At 25.2% G+C, this 23,830-nt stretch overlaps 3 protein-coding genes across 6 annotated transcripts in view; 2 read left to right on the forward strand and 1 right to left on the reverse strand.

Moving 5' to 3' along the window:
• Positions 1-23,830, forward strand: part of LOC132923052 (aquaporin AQPAe.a) — a 478,481-nt gene that overhangs the window by 280,864 nt on the left and 173,787 nt on the right. The gene's annotated exons all lie outside the window — the stretch shown is intronic.
• LOC132923050 (cilia-and flagella-associated protein 96-like) lies at positions 17,450-21,213 on the forward strand. Its single transcript, XM_060986848.1, has 6 exons — positions 17,450-17,570; positions 17,657-17,810; positions 18,619-18,728; positions 18,827-18,953; positions 19,631-19,829; positions 20,768-21,213. The coding sequence occupies exons 1-6, from the start codon at positions 17,450-17,452 to the stop codon at positions 21,014-21,016; spliced, it is 960 nt and encodes a 319-aa protein (XP_060842831.1). The 3' UTR covers positions 21,017-21,213.
• LOC132923046 (uncharacterized) overlaps positions 23,208-23,830 on the reverse strand; it is a 107,694-nt gene continuing 107,071 nt past the window's right edge. For all 3 annotated transcript variants that reach the window (XM_060986843.1, XM_060986844.1, XM_060986842.1), the window contains one exon: positions 23,208-23,745. In XM_060986843.1, coding sequence (XP_060842826.1) covers positions 23,558-23,745 — 188 coding nt within the window. In that variant the 3' untranslated portion in view covers positions 23,208-23,557. The remainder of the gene's footprint in view (positions 23,746-23,830) is intronic.

Consider the following 23,830-nt stretch of genomic DNA (forward strand, 5'->3'; position numbering starts at 1 on the left):
GTTTTATAAATAAAGAACAGAGTTAATTAACACAAGTTTGAAGTTTACACAGCAAACGATTTTAGTGTGTAGATATAAAATAAATGAGTGCACAGCACAAACACTTTGTCAAAACTGTAAACATTCGTTGTTAATTAACTTTCTGATAAATACAAAACTTTTAGATTTAAATATAATAATATATGAGTGAAGGTAAAAATTAAGTTTTGAAAATAGCTACGATAATGACGGCGAGAAAGAGATGTAAATAATTTGTTTAATGATTTTTATATGTGTTTTAAAAATTAATAAATATTTGTATTAGATAAAGTATTTTTTTTTAAAAGAGAAGAAGAAACGTCTTCTTAGAGTAATTAAGAAATTAAAAACAGCATACAGAATTGAAATTAGTAACTCATTTTAAGATATAATTTATTAAAACGTTTGAATAAAAATTATAACCAATCTTAGTTTATTTATGGGTGATACATTATTATTATATTCTATATCGAGAATATTTTATTTTAAATTATAGTATAAATATATTATGAATATATTTAACTTATGCATTTTTAGATGCTATTCTTTTACACCATGTTGAAGTAAGACAACTGAAACACAATATCGTGTTACATGGTACCTACATACAAAGTGATTCATTAAGGTGGTTTAGTATTTTGTGATGTGGAAACAAAAACTCCATTACCGAACCACAATATACAATACATGATTAATGAAACTTATGCACATTTTACCGGGTGTTACATTTCATATGTACTATTCAATTAAGAAAAATAAATTAAGTTTCCCAAATTATATAATTTAAATTGAAAATGAATCAATATATTTTGTTATTTTACCCCCGACCATTCCATTTTTAAAATACTAACAATCAATTGCAGATTATTTTTTTAAATTGAACATAAATATAATATTTGTATGAAATGGGGTTGCGTTCCCCTAAATGAACAAACAAAGTCACGATGATATCGCATACTATTATACGTATCTAATAATGTTGTGTTGTACGAGATCAGTGAATCATTGGGCGTTTTCACGAGTAAAGGTGGTAAAATATGAGGTATAGATCTAAAATTCTTGGTACTTTTTGCATTAAAGTGTTTTCAAGCACTTTTCTTGTAATTGATAAATATTAGTATGTATTTTAAATTTTGTAATAATAAATGTATCAATCTCAAAACCTCTAGAACAATATTGCAAAAACTCAAAATGTATATTTTTAAGAAAAAGTGATTTTAAGTTTAAAACTAAGATATTTCAAAGAATTACGTATACATTTTAACTGAAAACTTAAATACCTACTTACAAACAAGCTTCAAAATATAACTTCTTCAAATATTATGAAATACGCTCTAAAATTAAATAATAGTGTGGAAATATATTTTTTATTATTATTATTATTTCAAATTAATTTTAATTAATCATTCTATTTATGAAGAATGTTACATTTATTTAAAACTTTTAAGTATTTTTGAGAATTTGCCTCGAATTTGAATCAACATTTACATTTGTTATTTGTTTTGGTTTATGTTTGATAAAATTCAAAAGGTTCGTTTTGACCTCAAAAACCAGTGTTTGTAACATTTCAAATAGTAATTATGTCTGAATTTATCGTTTGTTGTTTCACATAATATAAGTGCCTCACGTCATAACGATAATATATTGTGCTTGTAAACAACGGTCACAATAATAGTAATAATAATAAAAATTACACATTAACATATGTAGTTTCAATTTAGGAGCTAGTAAAATATTATTAATAAATGTATTCTAATTCTGATGTTTGTTTTTTTTTTAAAGTCTATGTTATCAAATTCTTGACATTTTTTTGTATTACTTAAGATGTATTCAGTGACAATACAATTTTTTTTTTTCTAATCAGCAGCCACCTTTTACTGTTAATTTTTTAATGGACAATTATTTTGAAAATTTCAACGCTCTTAGTTCTAAATTCGAAAGATTAGTTTTTCAGTTATTCAAATTTCTATATTAAAAATAATAGTCCTTAAAAATGATTATAAACAAATATAAATTTGATTTAATATCAGATTTATAGTTTATTATATAATTGGAGCATTTTTTTAAATTATAGATTTTGTTAGATTTCTATTAATAACTAACATTATCGACCCGCTACAGCTCCCATTTCATCCATACCCGTTATTATGAACCTAATATACTTAATACACAACGTTAAATTACTCAAATGGTACTAAAGTTTGAATTTGATTTTGATATGTTCAGAACGATTTTTTGTTAAATAATTTATAGAAAAGGAGAAATCTGGTTTTAAAAATAAGAGTTTGTTCCTTCTAAAGGACATTCCTTAAAAGTAGTACAAATAAAATCTCAATAATTTTGTAATATGGTCTTTATAAAATATGCATTTAAAATGTCCACTAATCAGACTTTGATAGTAACTGCAGCATAGAAAAAAAACGGGTGCGCGCACTTGGTGAATCACCCTGTACTGGTATAAACAGGGCTAGCGTACCATATAATATGTTATTACACCTTTCGCATTACTATATTTCGTTCGCGTTGGAGTCTGCAGGGCGGGTGGCGATCGAAAGCCTACTCCGAAGCTTCTATAATAATATAATATAGGTGTTCCGGTATTCGGTGTGCATATTACACCGGTGTGCCTATTATACGAGTAAGAAGTATGGAAGCGTAAATACACGCCCAGTGCGGACACGAATTTTACGACCGACGATTTCTGGGGGCCGGTGCGAGCCCGCGCGTGTATAACAATATCGTATACCTACCAGTGTTATTATCAATCGGGACGCGCGTGCAACACTATGCTGCGAGTAATAATATATCTCCGTTGAGCGACCCGTATACACACTTGACTGCTACTACACATGTGATATTGTATTATTATCGTCGTTACGGTCGGACGAAAATAATACAATGACGACGGTACAAAGTGTGCTGCGTGTAGCACATTACGCGTGTATACGGGTAACAATAACACCGTGCGGATATATTATATATAAAAAAAAAAAAAATTTAGTTCGCGCGCCGCCGCCTGTCCGTTCGGCGTAGGGAATACAAAAATATGGATCGGATATTCCGATGATGGCGGATGTTATACCGTCCGGGTGTTTTTCGATGGCCGAGCGGCGGTGGCGGCGGTGCAGACGAACCGCGGCGAGCGGGTGGTGTCGCTGTGGTGGGGTGTGAGTATAAACGGCAGCGGCGGCGGCGGTGGCAGTCCGTTTTGTTCTGCAGCGATAATACCCGTAATGATATGCCAAGTGTTTGCATGAAACGAAGAAATGGCGAACCGCTTCGCGGAACTACCGTCGAGGGTGCACTTACTTATAATACTTGCCCGGCGAAATGAGTCCACACACCGCCCCCGCACAACAACCGATTCCACTGCCCCCACTTCCACCACTACCGGTGTGCTATACCATCGCCACTTCCGCCGACTCGCCGCCGCCGCCGCCGTACCGTAGCTCACTCGCGGGAAAATCAAAATTTACTTATTATATATATATATATATTATATATTATATGTGCGTGGGTTCGTATACCTACAATTATATACCGGAGCAGTGCTGCGGGCCGGCACTCGAGTCTGTCCTGGCTGCTGGCTTTGCCACCGTCGCCACCGCCGCCACTCTGGTGTCGTTACTGCCAGTGCCTTAAATATTATTATTATATGATATAATTTACACTGCACCCGACGCCCGACCGTGTTCCACAGAAATACCACCCCGTCCGAGATCGATGTTTCGATACGAATTATATTATTATTATTATTATTATTACGAATTTTCCGGTAAATTACGGCCACACGTCCCAACACACTAAATCATAATAATATTGTAATGCTTCGTAGGTATGTATATATACGTTTTATCGTTACGCGGACACCCCCGCCCGTCAAACAACGCGCAAAATGGTTATTATAAGCGGCTGTGATGCGTATACTTTCGAATTTAATGCCTTGTGCAATAATATTATACACACCGGATTTCGACTTACTTTTGTTTATTATCGTAGTGCGGTTACGAGATATAAATTATACGCCTTCTATGTGCATACACGTAATATTATACTTCTTACATTAATATGGTGCAAGTGCAGATATACTGAATTCGAAAATATTAACGAAAGATAATAAAGCCGAGTTGAACTCGAGAGGAAAAAACAAAACCCGAGAGAAATAAATCACACTAATGATACACTGCGTGAGTCCAACTACCGCTTTTGATTGACACGTAATAACAAAATTTGTTCTTCTCCTTTGTATTAAATATGAGTAGGTTTGTTTAAAAAACGATTTTTTTTTTTTACAAAATCTATTTAAATATTTTAAAATAAAAAGAGTTCGTTTCGAGTTCGTGTATTTGATAATTGAACTTTTTTATAGTACTAATATTATGTCCAAAAATAATTGGTGTGCCTACTGCGCGGCGCACCAGGAATGTACAAACAGATAAAAAATATTATGACTAATATTATGTCTTCCAAAACAAATAACATGTTTCATATTATAGTCATAAGTTGTAACATATTACTGTTATTGATTTTAATATTTTAAAGAAAGAAACAAAAAAATGCACAAATAAGCCAAAGTTAAAATAAATTCAATTAAAGATATATTATAGGATTAAAAATGAGCATTAATTAGGGATTACTACTGATTATCTTGGGAGGTTTCCAGTAAAACTTAAATATTTAAAATAATAATATTCTATCTACTAGTTTTTTTTTACACTCCGTATATGATTTAATCAATGGCATTGACAAATTAAGTATTTAATAAACTAATAACATTTCTAAACGAAAAAAGATATTGGTTGAATTTTTAATGTAGTCCTTATGTTATGCAGAGTTATATTATTAAAATCTAATAATGATTTAAATGTCTTTATTATAATGTCTATTCAAAAAATAAATTTCAATTATTAAGAAGTCAAGGTGTTCTTTTAAAAAAACGCTTAAATTTTCATGGTCAATTCGCTCATCTAAAAATTTGAATCATCAATAATGTTAGGTATATATTAATTTATATATTTTAAAAATAAATTCGTATTTGACTGTATCAGAATAAAACTTCGTCCGTTGATAGTGCATAAGATTTATACTGCTTATAGCTATCTACTCGTATGATATATCTATATTAGAAGCATTATAATATGAATTATACTCTTATTGTGTCACGATTCGTAACCATTCACGATGTCAGATAATATTTTAATAATTGAAGTTTGAAAAATGATCATTTAAACATACCAATTACCACTTTGTCTTATAATTAAACCTAATGAACGAATAGTTCAACTCAATATTCATAAAATATATTCGAATACGCTGTCAAATATTTCAATATGAAAAAAAAATAAATTAACCACGTCTTCGTTCAAAAAATGGAATACCACAATGCTGTATTTCATATTATTATAATAAAACCTCCAATCAACAAAAACAAACAAATCTGTATCTATACCTAGCTATACAATTATTATATTAATAAAAAATCACAATTTTGAAAGTAAATCCTCTAATCTCCAAGTAATATAAATTTCACTGCGGCAACACCAAACATACACTTTCAAACAATATAGTGACTACGAAATGTTTTTAAAACTGAAGATGATATAAAAATGGATCGTACTTTATTTTATTTCACTAATGCTACTGTGTAGGTAGATGCAAATCAAACATTATGCCTGATACAATTAAGGAATGTTAAGGAATGAGCTAAAAACATGTTTTTTTAAATAACAAGGGATGACAAGTCATTGAATATTTTAAGAGTTTGGCATTACATTAATTATATATATATATCTTTTTTATACAGATATGCCATATTTGGGGTTGTATTGCCGACCACGCAAGTAAAACAATATTTCATAGCCAAATAATATTATTACTCAACAGCGGATATATAATAGTATTTATATGAATAATAAAAAATCGTGCATATTACTTATTTTTTTTATTTCATTGCGAAACGTTTTTTTTTTTTTTTCAGATAATTGTGTGAGCGTTATCCCCGTTCTTTGTGTCTATCTGTTTGTCATTATAATCCGTAACCATGGTTTCCATTATCATTCGGTATTGATGAATATGTTAATTATCTTTGTATGTATTATATTTATTTATTATTATATGATAGTATAAAACATTTATTATTTTGATTCACTTAAATATATAGATATATTTTATACAATATATAAACTATGATGACATGTGTAAATACTATGTAGTTATGGAAAGTATGAGAGTTAAAACCAAGGAATTTGTATACAATAAGTATAATCTCATAGTTAATAGTTAATACGGATGTTGATAATATTGTTAAGTACATATTTTTGCTGTGATAATTTGATTTATAAATCAAATTTAAGACTAATTAAAATAAATAGTCCCAAGTCATTAACGTTTATTTACTCAAGTTTTTATACAAATGCATCATGCATTCATGCATCATGTGACTTACAATACTATTGCCAATTTAAGTGAAATTAGCTGTTATATAACTTATAATACGTATTATGTGAATATCGTTACTAAAAACCACGTGACTTAAACACGCCAAAGCCAGCTGATAACATCTTCTACAGTTATTCCCTTAGTAAATACAAGTTTTGCAACTGACAACCATACACAAAGACGGAGTGTGCAGTAGTTAAGTAAATACTACGCAAAATATTTTAACATGTTGGACACGGTGTACGCATTCGTTTACTTCACAGTCGTTTACTAAAGTCAGAATATTTTAACTGAACAACACGCCACGCGACGTGTCTCTTAAAATAACATTAAGAACATGTAATATGTATAATGTATAATATAACTATATAAGGGAATTGGATATGTGTACAAAACTTTGGTCAAATGATTATTACCTATACATTATTAATGACGTCTACATTTTGTCTACTTACACCCATTATTGTGCATACATTATCAATAGAAATATATTAAAAATATATTCATATATAAAATATATACCTATATTTAAATTTAACACATTTACATTTAACATTAAACACTAATTATTGGGTTTATAAAGGTCATACAACTTGAAATAGTTAAGATATTTTTGCTATTTAGTCAAAATAATTTATTTTACTTTATCACTATAATATGTACTGTATAACTTGTAAGTTGTAACACAAATTTGTCACTGCAAGTAAAATTCTTAAAACAATTTATTTTTAACTTTGGCTATAGTCAGATTAATCTCATTTTCTGAAATGGTTATAGGTACATAATTATATTAGTTAAGAAAACAAATATCTAGATTAGATAATTATATTTGTATACATACATACTTATCAACATCGATATAAAAATATAATTTTAATTTCTTTTAATATAAAATACTATTTTAAATTCTGATCGGAGTGATGAATTTATTGGTTTTCAATAGTCTATTCTTTATTTTTTTTATTTACGAGTTTTCATTGAATTTTTGAGCAGTAAACATGTTTTAATCTTTAATTTAGATTCTGTTATTTAGTATAAAAATGTATTTGATTATTATTTAGGAAATAATGAGAACTAAATTCACTATACTTTTAAAAATATTTTATCAGTTATTTTTTGTAATTTAAAAACGATAAATTATTCATGGTTATACAAATAATATGATATGTCTTACGATTATAGAAATAACATTATAGGTACTAAAGTTGTTTAATAAAATATATATTTTTTTCTAATATATTCTATTAAAAACATAGCCTTACGCCATTAAAATTATTTACTAATCAAATATAATTGAATAAGATTTTTTTTTACATTACAATTACATAAGAAAAATTAATTTGTATTGTAAACAGGTATGCGTTAAATTCCTCCATAATTTCTTTTTTTTTTTTTTTGATTTTTATTAAATGTATTCACCTTGAGTAAAATACAGAGAGAATCGAAAATAACCTCTAAAAGTACTGTCTAGATAAAATTTATAATCTAATAAAAACAATGTAGATATCTAACTACAAAAAGTAAAGCAAAAATACACACCAACGTAAAATCAGTATACAAATCCTCAGAAGAATTTATACACGACTCTAAATCGTCAGGTTTAAAACAATCTTAAAGATTTAAAAATACTATACATTGCTTCATTTATTTTGGTATTTACTAATTGTTGTGTAATTGTTTATTTATTGTTATAATTATACATCAGAAGATTAATTATGGACCAATCTAAAATATATAATATATTTATTGAATATAAATCGATTATCTATAGCATACTACATATTATTAGCTGTTTCGAGTATTTTAGATATTATAATAAACTAATAATATAATATTATAATAGTCTTGGGAATTAGTACAAACAATTACAATTTTCAATAAAAGTTAATGTACTGAAATACAACAACGAATAGACAATGCAAACGTTGACCAACGCTTCATTACTTACACTTATAATACTAAAACTTAAATTATACAAGCATGCAAGGAAACTCCAAGTAGAAAAAAATAAAAATAATATAAAAATTAACGAATTGAATATCACATAAAAATACATTGACTTTTCAAGTATACTAACACAATATCCTATTAAATATTATACTTAAAAAAAGCAATATGAAAAATGAATTACTATACAGCCCGTTAAATTTTTTAACTATAAAATTTAATTTCTATAGTAATAGTTTTGCTTATATTCCTATTTTACTAATGTATTATATTATTTATGTTTAAATTATGAAAGTAAATAAATAATTATTATGCTAAAACCAACACACAAAAGGGAAATAAAATCATTTCCAACTTCCTATTGGGTTGTATTATTATGAAACATTTAATCTATAGGCAGATATTTATAATATAATATAGTTAAAGAGATTTATTTTTTTATAATCTTAGTAAAAATATATAGTATATACATTATACATAAAAAGTGACTCACGTATGAATTTCGTATTAACTTACAAAAATCCAATATCTTGTTGTTTATTAAGGTGTATACGATATTTATAAGGTTGATATTAATTATAGAAATAAAACTATCCACTATGCATTGTTATGGGATTATTTTTAATATAAAATAATATTTAATTTATTGTTTGTCATTCCAATGTACAACAAAAGTTTGTAGCTTATAGACTCAAAAACTGTTCGACTGACTTTGACAAAAGTTTCAGAGATCGTTCTTAGAGATATCGGGAAAGATTAAAGAGTAGTTTGAGCTATATTTGAAAATACACCAAATTACCTAATGCTATATCCAATCCATTACAGGCGAATTGTCTATTTCGGTTGAATTAGTTTACAAAGCGAAAGAAGTACGCCAATTCTGAATTTCTCGTGAACTGAGGTGTACTAAAACGTCTAAAATCAAAATATATTAATATATTACGGTATTTCATTTTTTTTTTCAATTATTCACAGGCAAAGTAGAGTTATATAGGTCGATAGAAGGAAAAATTAAATTACACTAAATATTCATTTTAGATTTTGAGTAAAAAAGAAGTTATGTAAGCACCATCGAGTATAAATTTTCTTTAGAAAATAGTACGGTATTACCTATACTGTAGTTTCTACAATCACAATCATCAGTCATATTATTATTATTTTTTTTTTAATGGTTCTAGAGACCTGGAATAACGTTACTCTGGTACCCCTCTTACGTTTGTAACAATTTTTTAAGAGGACTAGACTCATAGTACCCAAATGTATCGTATCCATCTTACACACGTATGCGGTATGTCATAGCAAATTTTCATTCATCAGTATCAATAGCTGTGCTGTTAGTTTTGAGATTAAAGTGAATTGACCTATTATACAATTGAAAGGTAAAATTATTATCTAGGGCACCACACATAGTCTTTTATTGGTATTAATATTTTTAAGTGAGTTATGGTCACGGACTAAGATATACATATACAGGACTGGACACAACAAGGTTGGAGGGTGTGGGGGTGGACCACGAAATATTATAAAACAGGCGGAGTACAAGCGCTATTTTCCTTTTAGCATTACTAGCGCCGTTTTAAATCACAAATTCCAGTGCTCCACTAAATAGTAATTCTTCAGTGATTCGATATTCACATTTCAAATTACGAATACAAGTTACAATAAATTAGATATAGTGGTTAATACTTTTAATTTAACTATAATTAATTACACTTTTTATAGTTATAAGTTATAACCAGCCACCAGGCACCTAGAAGAGACCAAAGATTAAAATGATTTTATAATTTAATTATTAATTGTAAGTCTTTATTAATAATAAATAAATGATTTTAGGTTTTTTGAAGCTTTTATATTTTTTTTTTTTTTTTGGAACTATTTTGTCTAAGCTCTCTTTTATGAGTTACTGGGAACTGTTTCATTTTCATTATTATATAGTTTTGGAACATGGTAGTTAAAATGTCAGATTTGTGTTCTGTAAAAGGAAAGGTTAGCAAATCTGAATGGTTTTATATAACAAATGATCAATTGTACTGTTAAAAACATCAACTCCTTGTACATATTTATTTTATTCATCTTCAATTGCTGTTATTAACTTAAATAAATAATAATTTGGATGACCTAGAAAACCTTTGCTTTTTTATTTCTGTAAGTGCAACCTAACCTAACCTAAGAGGTTTTATAAACATGCACAAATAAATATATATTTATATATTTTTATGATATTGCTCACAAAGAATGAAAGAAGAAGAATACCACAGATGTATTCTGTTAAAGTAAAATAAAATATATATTATAATCCAAGATCGCTATATAAAATAGTACTCAACTTTTGACCACCAATAAGATGGCCTTTACTGGAATTTTCAAAGCAAAATAGAGATTTTTACTTTATAGTACCTATAACATCTTTAATATAATATCATACTATAATAAATATAATTATTAATACATTTGTGATAATGTGATCTAGTTCCATAAGTATTTACTAAGATGGTGCTAGTAATGTTAAAAGGAAAATACCCCCTGTATTTCGCCAGTGTATAACATTTCGTAATTAAAATATTCACCTCGTGTCCTGTATATCTTAGTCCGTGGTTATGATCTTTCGAAAATGTACATTTTAAAATTGTCATAATTTATTTAAAATTAATTTTATCAATAAAGGGCCCTTGATTATAATCTTATATTTAAATTGCATTATAGATCAATTCACTCATATATAAAAACTAATAGCACACTATTGAAACTTGTGAACGAAAATTTGTTATTTCGTACGTGTGTAAGATAGATGCAATAACACATGCAGGTACTACATTCTCTTGGAGATTTCAATTAGAACCAAAAATAGTCCTAGAGACACAAAAATAAAAAAAATAAATAAATATTTTAAAATTGACATATTATATATTTTTGGGGCCATTCTGATTTTTGTGCGACACTACGTGTTACCATGATGCTATGAACGAAATTGGCTCTACTGCCCCCTCCCCTCACGAAAAAATGTACTGTCGTGGTAAATTAGTCACTAGCCATAAGAAATATACATAAACTAATGTATCTGCAGTATGCTATGTGGATATTCGATAAGGTTTTTTAGTTTTAAAGAATGTTTAATTTTAAGAAACGTAGCACTCTGTGTAGGTAGTACGTTTTATATTCACGTGATATCAAAAGAACATCACTCTTGGACATGCAAATATTACTTAAATATAGAATTATTTAAAATGTAACTATATAATATTTTAATTAAGCCATCCATGCTTTTTAATTATTTATATAATGTCCATTTTTATGCCAACGATGACAGTGAATCAAAATTAATTTAACACGGCGTTCAGTTTTTTTTTTTTTAATAAAACTAAAACTAAACCAAATCCAAACTGACTAGCATTACAATGTAACTTAGTTTCTAACAATGGTGAATATATACATAAAACTTGTGGAGATGTTAAAAATAATTTTATTTTTTCAAACGCCAACAATTAATGCTCTCTAAAAAAAGTTCTTATTTTATTTTTAATAAAAAAAAATCTTTAATGAATCGCCTGAAATAACTACCTAGTTAATCTTAAAATTTTATGAACTTATTTTATATTTTTTAATATAGGGAAATGATATATGGTTAGACTGAACTCACAACCTAAATATTGAATTTTAGTCTGTAAAAATTAACACTTTTCTAGTCTTAGTTGAAGGTGTTTTTAAGACAGTATTAAATATTTTAATCAATAAACTAATAAACTAATATTTTCATCTATCGTTTCAGTACTTATAAAAATACCATCTAAATAAATTTAAATGTTATTAGAGTTACCAAAAAAATTAATAATATAATGAATATAACGCATACATGTAGGACTCTTACCAAATCTAAAAGCCATATAAATATACTCAAAGTCCCCTTCATTAATTAAAAATAAATTTGCACAGCTATTCACTAACGAACTTAAAACTATGTTTCATCAAATGGTTAACAAAATTTTTTCAGATTACTTAAAAGTTAATTTTCCCAACTTTATATTTATTATAGTCTTTGCCGATGGTTCAACCCCCACCCCTTCCTTTTCAGTTGGGTATGCATTCTACATTTCTGAATGACATGTATTTTTTAAGAATAGTCTTCTCCCTTCGTCTTTCACCTCAATCTTAGAATGCTACGCAATTATCGAAGCCCTCATGTTTATTTCAAATTTAGATCCAAAACCTCTATGCCATGTATACATTTCCTAGAATCCAACCCATTTAGCTTCAAATTATCTCCTCTGGTTTTCCAAAATAAATCATATATCAATTACCTTAATCAGTTAAATCACCTTAATCAACGTCTGTGGGTCCCTAACCACATCGGAATAAATATTTTTAACGAAGTAGCAAACATAATAACCAAATGTATCTCCAATACGATTTTACAATCTTGTGCTAAAATTACCTTTGACCGAGCTTACCCTTTTTAAGAAATATTATTAAAATTAAGTATACATATTATTGTTATATTAAAATATTAATTCTATTATTGCCGTATGTGTTTTTCTTTTATAGTATTGCAACTATAAAGACCAATAAATGTTCATGTCTACACTACATAATATATACGGCGTTATATAAACACACATAAACTTAACTTAACCTCACATGACAATATGAATTAATTAATTCTACAAATTATTAATTATTATTATCACTTCACTTAAATAATTTGTTGATGTGGAATATTATAGTCTTTAATACTATATTGTATGTTAATAGACTATGTATTTATTGATTTAGCTAAATTGTTATAAATAATATTTTTAAATAACGAATAGTTTTATTTCAAAATACACCTTGGTATAGAATTTAATAAAAAAACAAGATTTTAAAGTTTTTTAGATACTAACCATTTCAAATTCTAAATTAATAATTTAATGATCAAACCATTTTATAAGCTTTCCTTACTAATAATATCTTTTTGGAAAACATTTTTTTATAAAATAATACAATTGTATGTAAAGTATAATGTCGTGACATTTTTATCTGTGATCATTTTTAAAAATTCTAACAAGAATATTGGTGAATTATTCTAATTTTTTAAATTATTTTTCATAACAAACGTCATGACGTATTAGTATACAATTATTGTCCATCTGGTATATTAGTAATAGTTTTAAGATATCTGATATAAAATATACGTATTATAAATTTTGTTAAACAGATATTAGATAATCAAAAAATAACTAACGTTAAATGTAGTCAGAATCAGATGGTAAATAATAATATCAAATAATATATTAAACGTAATAATATATGATTTCCATTCTTTGTCGTCAATAAGAAATATATCATCGGTTACAGCTGATAACCTCTAAGGAGTTTATTTTCAGTTATAGAATAGCCCTGGGTAGGTTTATGGTACCCTAGATTGTAATTGAGTTGGGTCAGAGTTTTATGAGAGAAGCTGCTGCTACTTAAAATCTAATCAAAATCAGATTCCCAGTGGTTTTTTTCTCCGTTCAAAAATCCTATTACCGGTAATCTAATTTTTCTTTCTTTTTTTAACATTCCACTTAACCTAAAAACAAATCAAAAATAAGTATCTGTTTTCAAATCCATGTGCACGATTTTTTTAAATCGTAATAATTAATAATGTTCAATATAATAACGTGGAAATATAATCAGATTTATGAGAATCTATTCTTAAAATAATGATATTGTTAACCGTAGGCATATTACCCAGAAATCTAATAAAAATACTAAAAGATAAGATTATTAAACTTTAACCTTTTTTTTTTGTAAATTAAAACGTTTAGGTTAAGTCAAATTTTTTACATTTCAGCATATATAAGTATTATTTTTGATAAAAATGTGTTGCAGTGCTTTTTTTCTTACATGTGTATATTATATATATAAATATATTAATAATTTGATTTTATTGTAGTATGAATACATGTATAATATATAACTAGTATTTGTTTGTTAAAAATATAAACGATATTAGAATAACTCAAGAACTTAAGAATGAGCAAAATATAGGAACAAAATTTAAAAAAATAAATATTATTTTCTATCTTACCTGTGTTTTTGACATGTATAAAGCCCAGAATAATTGAAAAATTCAATAAAGTAAAAAATTATACTTTTTCCTTTTACATCAAAAAAAAAATTAAAAATATTATTTAAAAATAATACTTTATACTGACTTAGTTTATTAGTTACAACTTAAAAACTGTAGTACAAAATGTTAACAGGAAAATACAAACTGAAATACATAACATATTTGCCATATTAAAAACCTAATTTGGTAAACTTTCTTTTTTGTAAAGCAAAATAAAAAAATGTATGAAATGTGTAAAATTTAATTTAATAATTCTTTAAGTTAGATACTCCAGTAAAATATTTTTAAATTATAACACTCAGAAAAATCTAAGTATCCAAATAAATGATTTTATAATTTAGTGCAAATTGTAACTTTATTTTAATAAGTACCTATTACTTGAAAATGAAATTGTATTGTTTATCCTACAATACGTATGTGTATAATGTTAGAAATTTGAAGTTAAAAAATATATATAGGAATTTTATAGACTATTGTAGTATAATATGCAAATAAGAAAGATATAATTTCAAATTGTTTTAATCCAACTTTTTAAGTTAACTTATTATACTATAAAAACTTTAATGGGAAATCTAGATGAAGTTTTTTTTGTGAACAATAAAAAGAAAATTATATTTTTAGGTTTATTTTTTAGTCACTTTTATAATGATTATTATTTTTAGTACTGGAGTTGGTGATTACCTACTTTGATTTAAAACGATAAGCATATATTGTATATATGCAACGTAGGTACCTACATTAAGACATGAATTAATATTGTAAACTAAATAGTCGAACTATTGATTTTACATAACTTATTTTTTTTTTTTTTTCAACATATTTCAGTTACAGAAATATTTATAATAAAACACTTATTTATTATTTAGAATTTAACACATAACTAAAATAATTTAGTTAAATATTTTTTTAAACTTCACAGCTTTAGTTGTTAAATTTTTTTACAGTTATTTTATAAAAAATTGTAATTAAAAATATTAAGCTAATGTGACATAATACAAGAAAACCCGAATATTATAAAACAAACTTTTATACTTTTAGGTCCTGGAAAACTCATTTAACTGTTGGTGATTATTTTCGAACATTTTGTCTTAAAATTCTAGGTCGTTTTAAAATGTATAATATATGTAAATAAATTTCATTAATTTAACAATGTCTAATCATAAAATTCCTTCACTGATGAAAGGAAAACTGCCACTAAACATCATAACTAAATCAAGAAATACAAAAGGACTTGGATATTATATGGTTATTAGATTCAGTCCATTCCCTAGGACTCTCATTAGGTAATCTAATTTTGAATATTTATTAGTTGAATTGTATATAATTATTTGTAAGCATTAATTTATTTATTTTTCATTTTATATATATATTAATTCAAATAAAAAAATACTTGAAAGAAATATGATTAATACTAAATACATACATGTTTATAAATAAATCGATCATTGCATTAGTAATGTAACAGAACTGATGATGTATTTAATAAACTATATTTGTTTTACTATTTTATTGAAGATTTGTATTAATTTTAATAACATATAAAATAGGGCAGATGGATTTTTTGGTAATTTATTACCAATTTAATTATTGATAACCTTGATTTGGTTATATTATCTTTGATACCTATCTAAAATATCATGTTAAAATAATTACCGAAAATAAATCATGCAATATGCATGTCTGTTATATATAAATAAAGAACCACGAGTCCATACTCAGTACTTTACACTGAAAATCTATTTTAGGTGTAGTATTTAAACCATAATTGAACTATAATACTAAATTCTAAGCTATCAATTCAGTATGACCGACAGAAGGCTAAAACTAATGATCTAGAACTACTTGTATAACTAGTACCTTTTTTCTTCTAAGCATCTAGCTATTAAAAATATTAAATTTTCCTATATTAAAGAAACTGCTGTACTGAATTCACTGAAAATACCATATAACCGGTAACACCGGTTATAAAGAATAATAGGTACCAGATACCGGTATCAAAATTTTAAATACAGATATCTGAGATATCCCTATTTTAAAATATATAATATGTAATATTTATTTCATTAGTGACAAACCGTGTATGCATTAAAATTAAAAAAACAAATTTATACTTGGAGAAATATTCAGAGAATATTCAAAACGTACTTCTTCTAAAATTTTCAAAATAGAGTTATATATCAATTCTTATGGGGAAAAATATGTCGATAAATTGATTAACGTGGTTAGAATAAATCATAAGTACAGTTTCCCGGTCATATCCACACATAAAAATGGTATTTATAGATAATCAAAACGTATATACTTCTTAAAGTTTTATGTCAAAATACTAATGAAAATAGTACGTTTTGTACATATTGTATTGTACATATTAATTACCGAAAAATAGGGTATATACTTTATATACTTAAAAGTGTAATATTTTTTTTTATAAAAATCGCTATAACTCATAATACATTTTATTTTTTGGACTTAAATTAACATACATTTGTTATAGAATAGAAGATACAAAAAATCGCTTATCTTGAAAAATCCGTATTTTGGCAATAGTACGTTTTAGATTTCTGTCTCTCAAAATATAAAATTATCAGAAAACTTATTGAACATCTTCGGTTCTATCAAAAAATGTAGGGTATTTTAATTTCACCAAAAGTACTTACGTAGGTTATTTCCATATAATATATTAACTGAAAGTAGTTATATTTATTGGCCACTTGCATTTTAATAAATAATATAATTTATTATAGCTGACATCAATAACAATGTGATTTGTTTCATTTTACGTATAATACATAAACTAAGATGATTTGTTATTTTATTGGAGTTTTGTTTATAAATACTAGAAATTCCATTTTCAGTAATTCGAACAGTGTTAAATTCTTTACACACCTGTAGAATTTATTATTTTAATCGAAATATTATACATAACATTATTTAAATAATTTAAAATATTTTATAATGACAGCATTTGCCTTTGACAATATGGGTAAAAACCATGGAAAATACGATATGGACCGTATTGGATTGTTTTCAGAGATGCCATATATGATTGGTGATAAATATCATCTCTCTATTAAAAGTTTGTACCTACAACCATCGATTTTTTAAATACAATATATTTAAACATTTTACTGTACTTGTACAATTATGATGTATGACTTGTAGAAGACAATATACGAGATTTGAAAAAGTCTCAAATGTATCCAAGTATTTTAAAAACTAAAACAGGTCTTCAAGACGCCTATTTTGATCCAAAATTTAAGAGATTATTTGAAAATGAAAAGTGGCAACCACAATCCGGACAATCTAATAATAAAAAGTGATTAATAATTTAACAAATTTGCAATATTTTTATGTTTCTAAAATATAAAAAGGAAGGTATACAATTTGAATTTGATTAGCAATATAAAGATTTTTTAAATGTTGAAATTATTGGTAATATAGTGCTGAATATATGTCATAATTATATACCGTCTAATAATATAATACATATTATTAACAAGTTTCAGTATACATTTCGCGTATTAAAATATATTGAAAATATAATATTTTAATCTGTGTATGTTAACCATAATATTGTCTTTAAATTATCTCGATAATAACTTTTAAAAAATTGAAATACGGGTAATAACCTAAAAATTATACTCGAGGTAATAAGGTTAAAAAGTAGAATGTTTATAAGTACTCATAATCGTATTTATTAAACACAATAATATAGTAAATCAACTTATTTAAAACATAATATTACTTAATATTTATTATAGTATAAACTAATAATATTTTTTATTTTACTTTAGATCTTAATTTGGTTTTTTTTTATAACTCAATTTATTGAACATCATAATAATACATTTTTTAAATAGCTCTTGTCCATTATCATCAAAGGTTATTTTATATAGTTTTAAGAAGATCCTGTTTTAAGATATGACAATTTGGCAATTATAATAAATAATAAAACTATATGGTAAAATCGTATACTTATACGATATATATTTGGATTAGATATGTATGAAATTGTAATTAATCATCACAATATATACATAAATCAACTAAACAATATTTAAGAATTATATTTATTTCTAATAATTGGTGTGTAATTCGTTTTTTTTTTTATATATTATTTTAAGTGAAAAAAAGGGGAAAAAAATTAGTACGCAACCATTTATACCTTCAGGTCCTGCAAAACACCATGCAACTGCTGGTGATTATTTTGGAACATTTGGTCCTAAACTTCCAGGTTGTTTTACAATTTATAGCTTGCATATAAAATGAAATTTTTTAAATGGTTTTTAATATTTATTAAAACTAATGTTTGTTTTTAATTTCCTGATTTAGCAATGTCAAATCAAAAAGCTCCTTCACCAAAGAAAGAAAAATTGCCACCAAACATCATGACTAAACCAACTAACACGAGAGGACCTGGATATACTGATATTGGATTTAGTCCATTTCCCGAATACAAGTAGTTTATTATAAATTATACAATTTTAGATTGAAATACTTATACGTGTTTTAAAAACCATAGATAAAATATTAATAAGTTATTTCTAAAATTATATATAAGCTATATAAGTGCATAAAACAAACTAAAAACAATAATATTATTAAATATCAGTAAATAATTATTTCAAATTGTAGAAATTGTGAAGTATAAATCTATTTTTACGTAGTTAAAAATTTTTAATTTTAAATTTTCAAAAAACTATATTTATGACTTTATAATGTTCATTAACATAAACATAACAAAATCGTATTATCTTTTATAAATAAACTAAACATTCAAGCATCAATAAAACAAAAATAAAGTATGTGTAATAAATTGTCTTCTTTCGGATAATGACGTAATATCATAGGAAATATTTCTATTTTATAACTTATAATTTAGAAGAACAAAAATGTTTGTTAACCCCATTCAGAAATACATTATTAATTTTGTTGAATTATTATAATAATATATAGTTAAAATATGCAATATAATACTTTTATAATTAAATAGTTCATTAATTTATTATAATTGTATTCAGACTATTTTTTACAATTTTTAATTATTTTAAATAGTTTAGAATTTATATTGTGTCCATTTGCTTAAAATATAAAGATATTAAGTATTAAAAAATATAATTTTATATTAACTTGTAGGTCAAGTCCATATAATGACGTAAAAGAACATAATAAAAAAGATAAGTTGAACAAAACTTCACCATTTTTAATGGCTGGTCCAGGAGAATTCTTTGAAAAAAATCCTTATTTTAGTAATGACCAAAAGCCAACGTACAATATGATTTCAAAAACCAAATTTAAAGGTACACAATTTGTACCATCTTCAACAATCAAAAATGTAAGTATGATTTCACGTACATAAATCATGTTATTCTAAACTTTGTTCACATATTTTTATACATTTTAAACTTTATCATTAGAATTTTTTGTTTAACATAATGACTAAATAATATTATATTACCGTATTATATTTATTATATATTTGTACATATTAAACAAGTTGCATTGTTAGTGAAGCAAGAAACATATTGGTTTTAAAAATATATCTTAGGCACATTTAATTTGTTTCATTACAATATTATATTCCTTTTAATTATTATTATTATTATTTTCATCAAAAACAATATTTAATATTTTTACTTAGTATACTTATTACTTCTAAATCAAATCATATTTGATTTTTTTTAAATTAATTTAGTTTTTCTAAATTTAGAAAAACAATTTTATGTTGAAAGAATTAAAAACCATTTTTCGTTTGACTGAACTAAGAATAATTTTAGAGCATTAGGAATAATCCATTTTTCTGTGTATAATAATAACGTCATGTTAAAAATATATATATATTTATTTTTATTATTTATAACGTTCGCATTATTTATGAATAATTATTATCATAATACCATATTATGTTAAATAACTTGCATACGCGAACAAACAAAAATTGTGTTTTTTTTTTATAAATAGCTAAATATTAATTACCTATAATTTTATTTTTCATACTACAATTTTAATTGTTATACATTTTAAAATGTATTTAAATATTTATATTTGGAGTTATATTTTAGATATTATTTGGTATATGTTCATAAAAATTAATTAGTCATTTAGATTTCTTTGATATAGGTAGATAGTAAATACACCTTAAAATAATTTAATTAATACACGTTCATACATTTATTGCTTATACTTAAACATTTAAAAAAAAATTATTTGAATTAGATTTCGTTATCTAAATCAATTTAAATATTATTAATAAAATTACTAACTATTTTTCAGTTTGGAAATGGTTTTGATAAGTGGCCCATTCATTCCAATGATCGCTACATCGATCCGTTTAGAATAGGATACAAGAACAAAAAGGACAAAAAAGATGATCGTTCAATCATCACATTCTATCCACAAACTAGAAACAAATCCTTATACACTACATCAACGATTCAGCGGAAATTAAAAATTGCAATGAACAATCATAATTGGCGTACATATGATGCCATTACATATCCCATAGAAACAATTAGAAAATAATAAACAATTTATGAATAATACAATTGTTGTTTGTTTTTTTTTTTTTTAAGCTCTGAATATTTTAATATTTGTTTTAACTATTATGAATTTTTTTTTTTTTTTTGTAGTAAAATAGTATAATAGTAAAATAGTATGACTGTTCAACTAATAAAATATATTGGAAAACGTTTTAACAATTAATATAATGAATAAAATAGTAAATAGGTTGCGCTATCTAGTAGTGAAATACACATTAGAATGTTTAAATTCCACTACTTTTCTCCCTTAGTTAAATCTTGTACATTTTAACTTATTATTATTTTTACGTATTTTTATTGAGTTATACCAAATTGTTTGTACTTATTATAGAAAATAGATAGCTATTGTAGTAACTAATAATATAGTATAATATTCAATATTTGATTTTAAGTACCAATAAATTAAATTAACATAAATTAAATCTTGTTTTTTTCATAAGAATATCTCAGTCACCATAATGACAAAAAATTGTCAATTTTCTACACGAGTCTAGCAGGTGTACTTATTTTTACCTATACGAGTCCATTAGTCCTTAGGTGGTGAGAAAAATTATGTATGTACATTGTACAAGTTTCTACATTGTTCAAAAAATTACATTGCAATGTTTCTAAACAAAAATTAGCAGTGACACGGATTTAAAAGATATATGAGTATATAATTTAAAAAATCGTAAACATAACATTTTGTAGTTTACAATTTTTGATAAGACCTACATATTATAAATTGTAAGTATCTATTATAGGTTATTATTAATTGATAAAATAATACAATTTACAGAACACTTAAAAGTATTGCTTTGTTTTTTTGATTTATTATTTACAGACTTACAGTTGTTGTGGATATTCTTAAGTTTTTTTTTCTTGACAAGAAATATCAAAAATAGGTGTTAATGTTTCTTTTTATAACAATACATTTTATTCTTTTAGTTGAAATTATATTTTTATAAAAATTGCCAGAACCACGAAAATACTAATCTTTTTCAATACAAATAAAAATATATTGACTTATAATTTAATAATCCCATTTAATGTTTTTGAAAATAAATTCATTATACCATTATACTAGTAGAATAATATATTACTCATAGTTAAATAATCTATCCTTAAAAATCAGCTTCTACCACCATTAGCTTAAACTTATTTTTGAAAAACTTCTAAATTATTGCACCTAAGAAATTTTCCACGCAGAAAGTTTTATTATTTTATAATATTCATTTAATTAATTTACATTGTTAATAATTTTAAACACTGGAAACCTTACTTTCATTAGATTTACACAATAGAAGATTTTCCTGGATTTAGATTCTAAGCGAAGCCATGAATGTACTGTATTGGTAGTACACTTTCATTAGCGGAAAATATGCTTATGGGCTATTATGGGCTATAAAGGTGGTTTTTGATTAAAAAAAATTGACCTTAAAATTTTGGAGAGGATAAAAAATTTAAAATTATCTTTATTTATTTTTCAAAAATTTACTTTAAAAAAACTTAATAAAAATAATAGAAAACTGGAGTATCAATACAACATCAAATGTTGAAAAAATATATTATTGTAACAACAAAAATCAACCGAACCCTAGATATATGTAATTGAAATTTTCAATACATATTTAAATTATAATTAACCAAATATGGTTTGATATTTAAATTATTTGAAATTACCCACTTTGAGATTTTGAGCGAAGTGATGAACATAATATTTATTTTACATTTCTACAATATATTTTTCTTTTTATATCTAATGATACTTCAAAAAATACTTCGATCTTCAACATCGAGAGTGGCTTCTGGTTGAAAAATATTGCTTTTTGAAAACATTAGTTCAACCTAACGGATAGTTATTTATAACTAATAATAGAATAAGCTACTAAATTATTACAATAAAACATTTTTAAAAATATACGCTGATGGACTGTTTTTTATCAAAATAGTTTTTTGAAGGTATTCACATCCCCATTATTACTTTTTATTTATTATTTTGATTACTTAATATTACTTGCTTGATATTTTATATTTAAATACAAAATACTATCAAACAAACATTTTTATTATTATTTGTATTAGTATCAGAATAATTATGAATGTTATTACGTAAGTGTTAACTTACGAGTAATTTTATTTATTACACGAGTACAACACGATAAAGTGTAAAAAACGCATAATACATTATAATATGTTGTTGATTTTTTTTTATTTTTGATAAAAGTACTGTTATTTCAATTTGAAATAAACAAATAATGAATACTGTTAAACAGTACAAATAAATAAACAATTATTACAATTATTACCTATAATATAACACAAATTAATGTGTACAACTTGAAAGCATTTTAAAAACATGATAGTTAATTTATGTAAAAAAATCGAACATTTGTCGATTCACCAACGATATTTGAAACCCTTCGACTCATAAAATCTGTATACAGGCAAAATAATTTTAAACACGCGTATATGATATTACATTATCATCATTTCACGTTAATCGGTCCCTTTTAATTAATATTGGTATATATTTAAATGGGCATCAGAAGTCGGTAAAGCTTTTTCTGCGAGTATCTTCACGATTTGGTTGGTTATTGAATGTCACTGGTCTATAAAATATGGTATCGCCTTGTTTCCAACCTCTCGGTGCAGTGTTATAGTTACTCAATGATAAATAGTCTTTGTATGACGGTAACTGAACGTTTTTTGATGGAGCCACATATGCAGGATCTGTTATTAAACAAAATACAATAATTATAATTTTATATATAAAATTCACTTCAAAATTTCGTGGTTAAACAAAATATAATTTAAA

This window comes from Rhopalosiphum padi, chromosome 2, assembly GCF_020882245.1.
Source record: "Rhopalosiphum padi isolate XX-2018 chromosome 2, ASM2088224v1, whole genome shotgun sequence".
Classification (NCBI taxonomy): domain Eukaryota; kingdom Metazoa; phylum Arthropoda; class Insecta; order Hemiptera; family Aphididae; genus Rhopalosiphum; species Rhopalosiphum padi.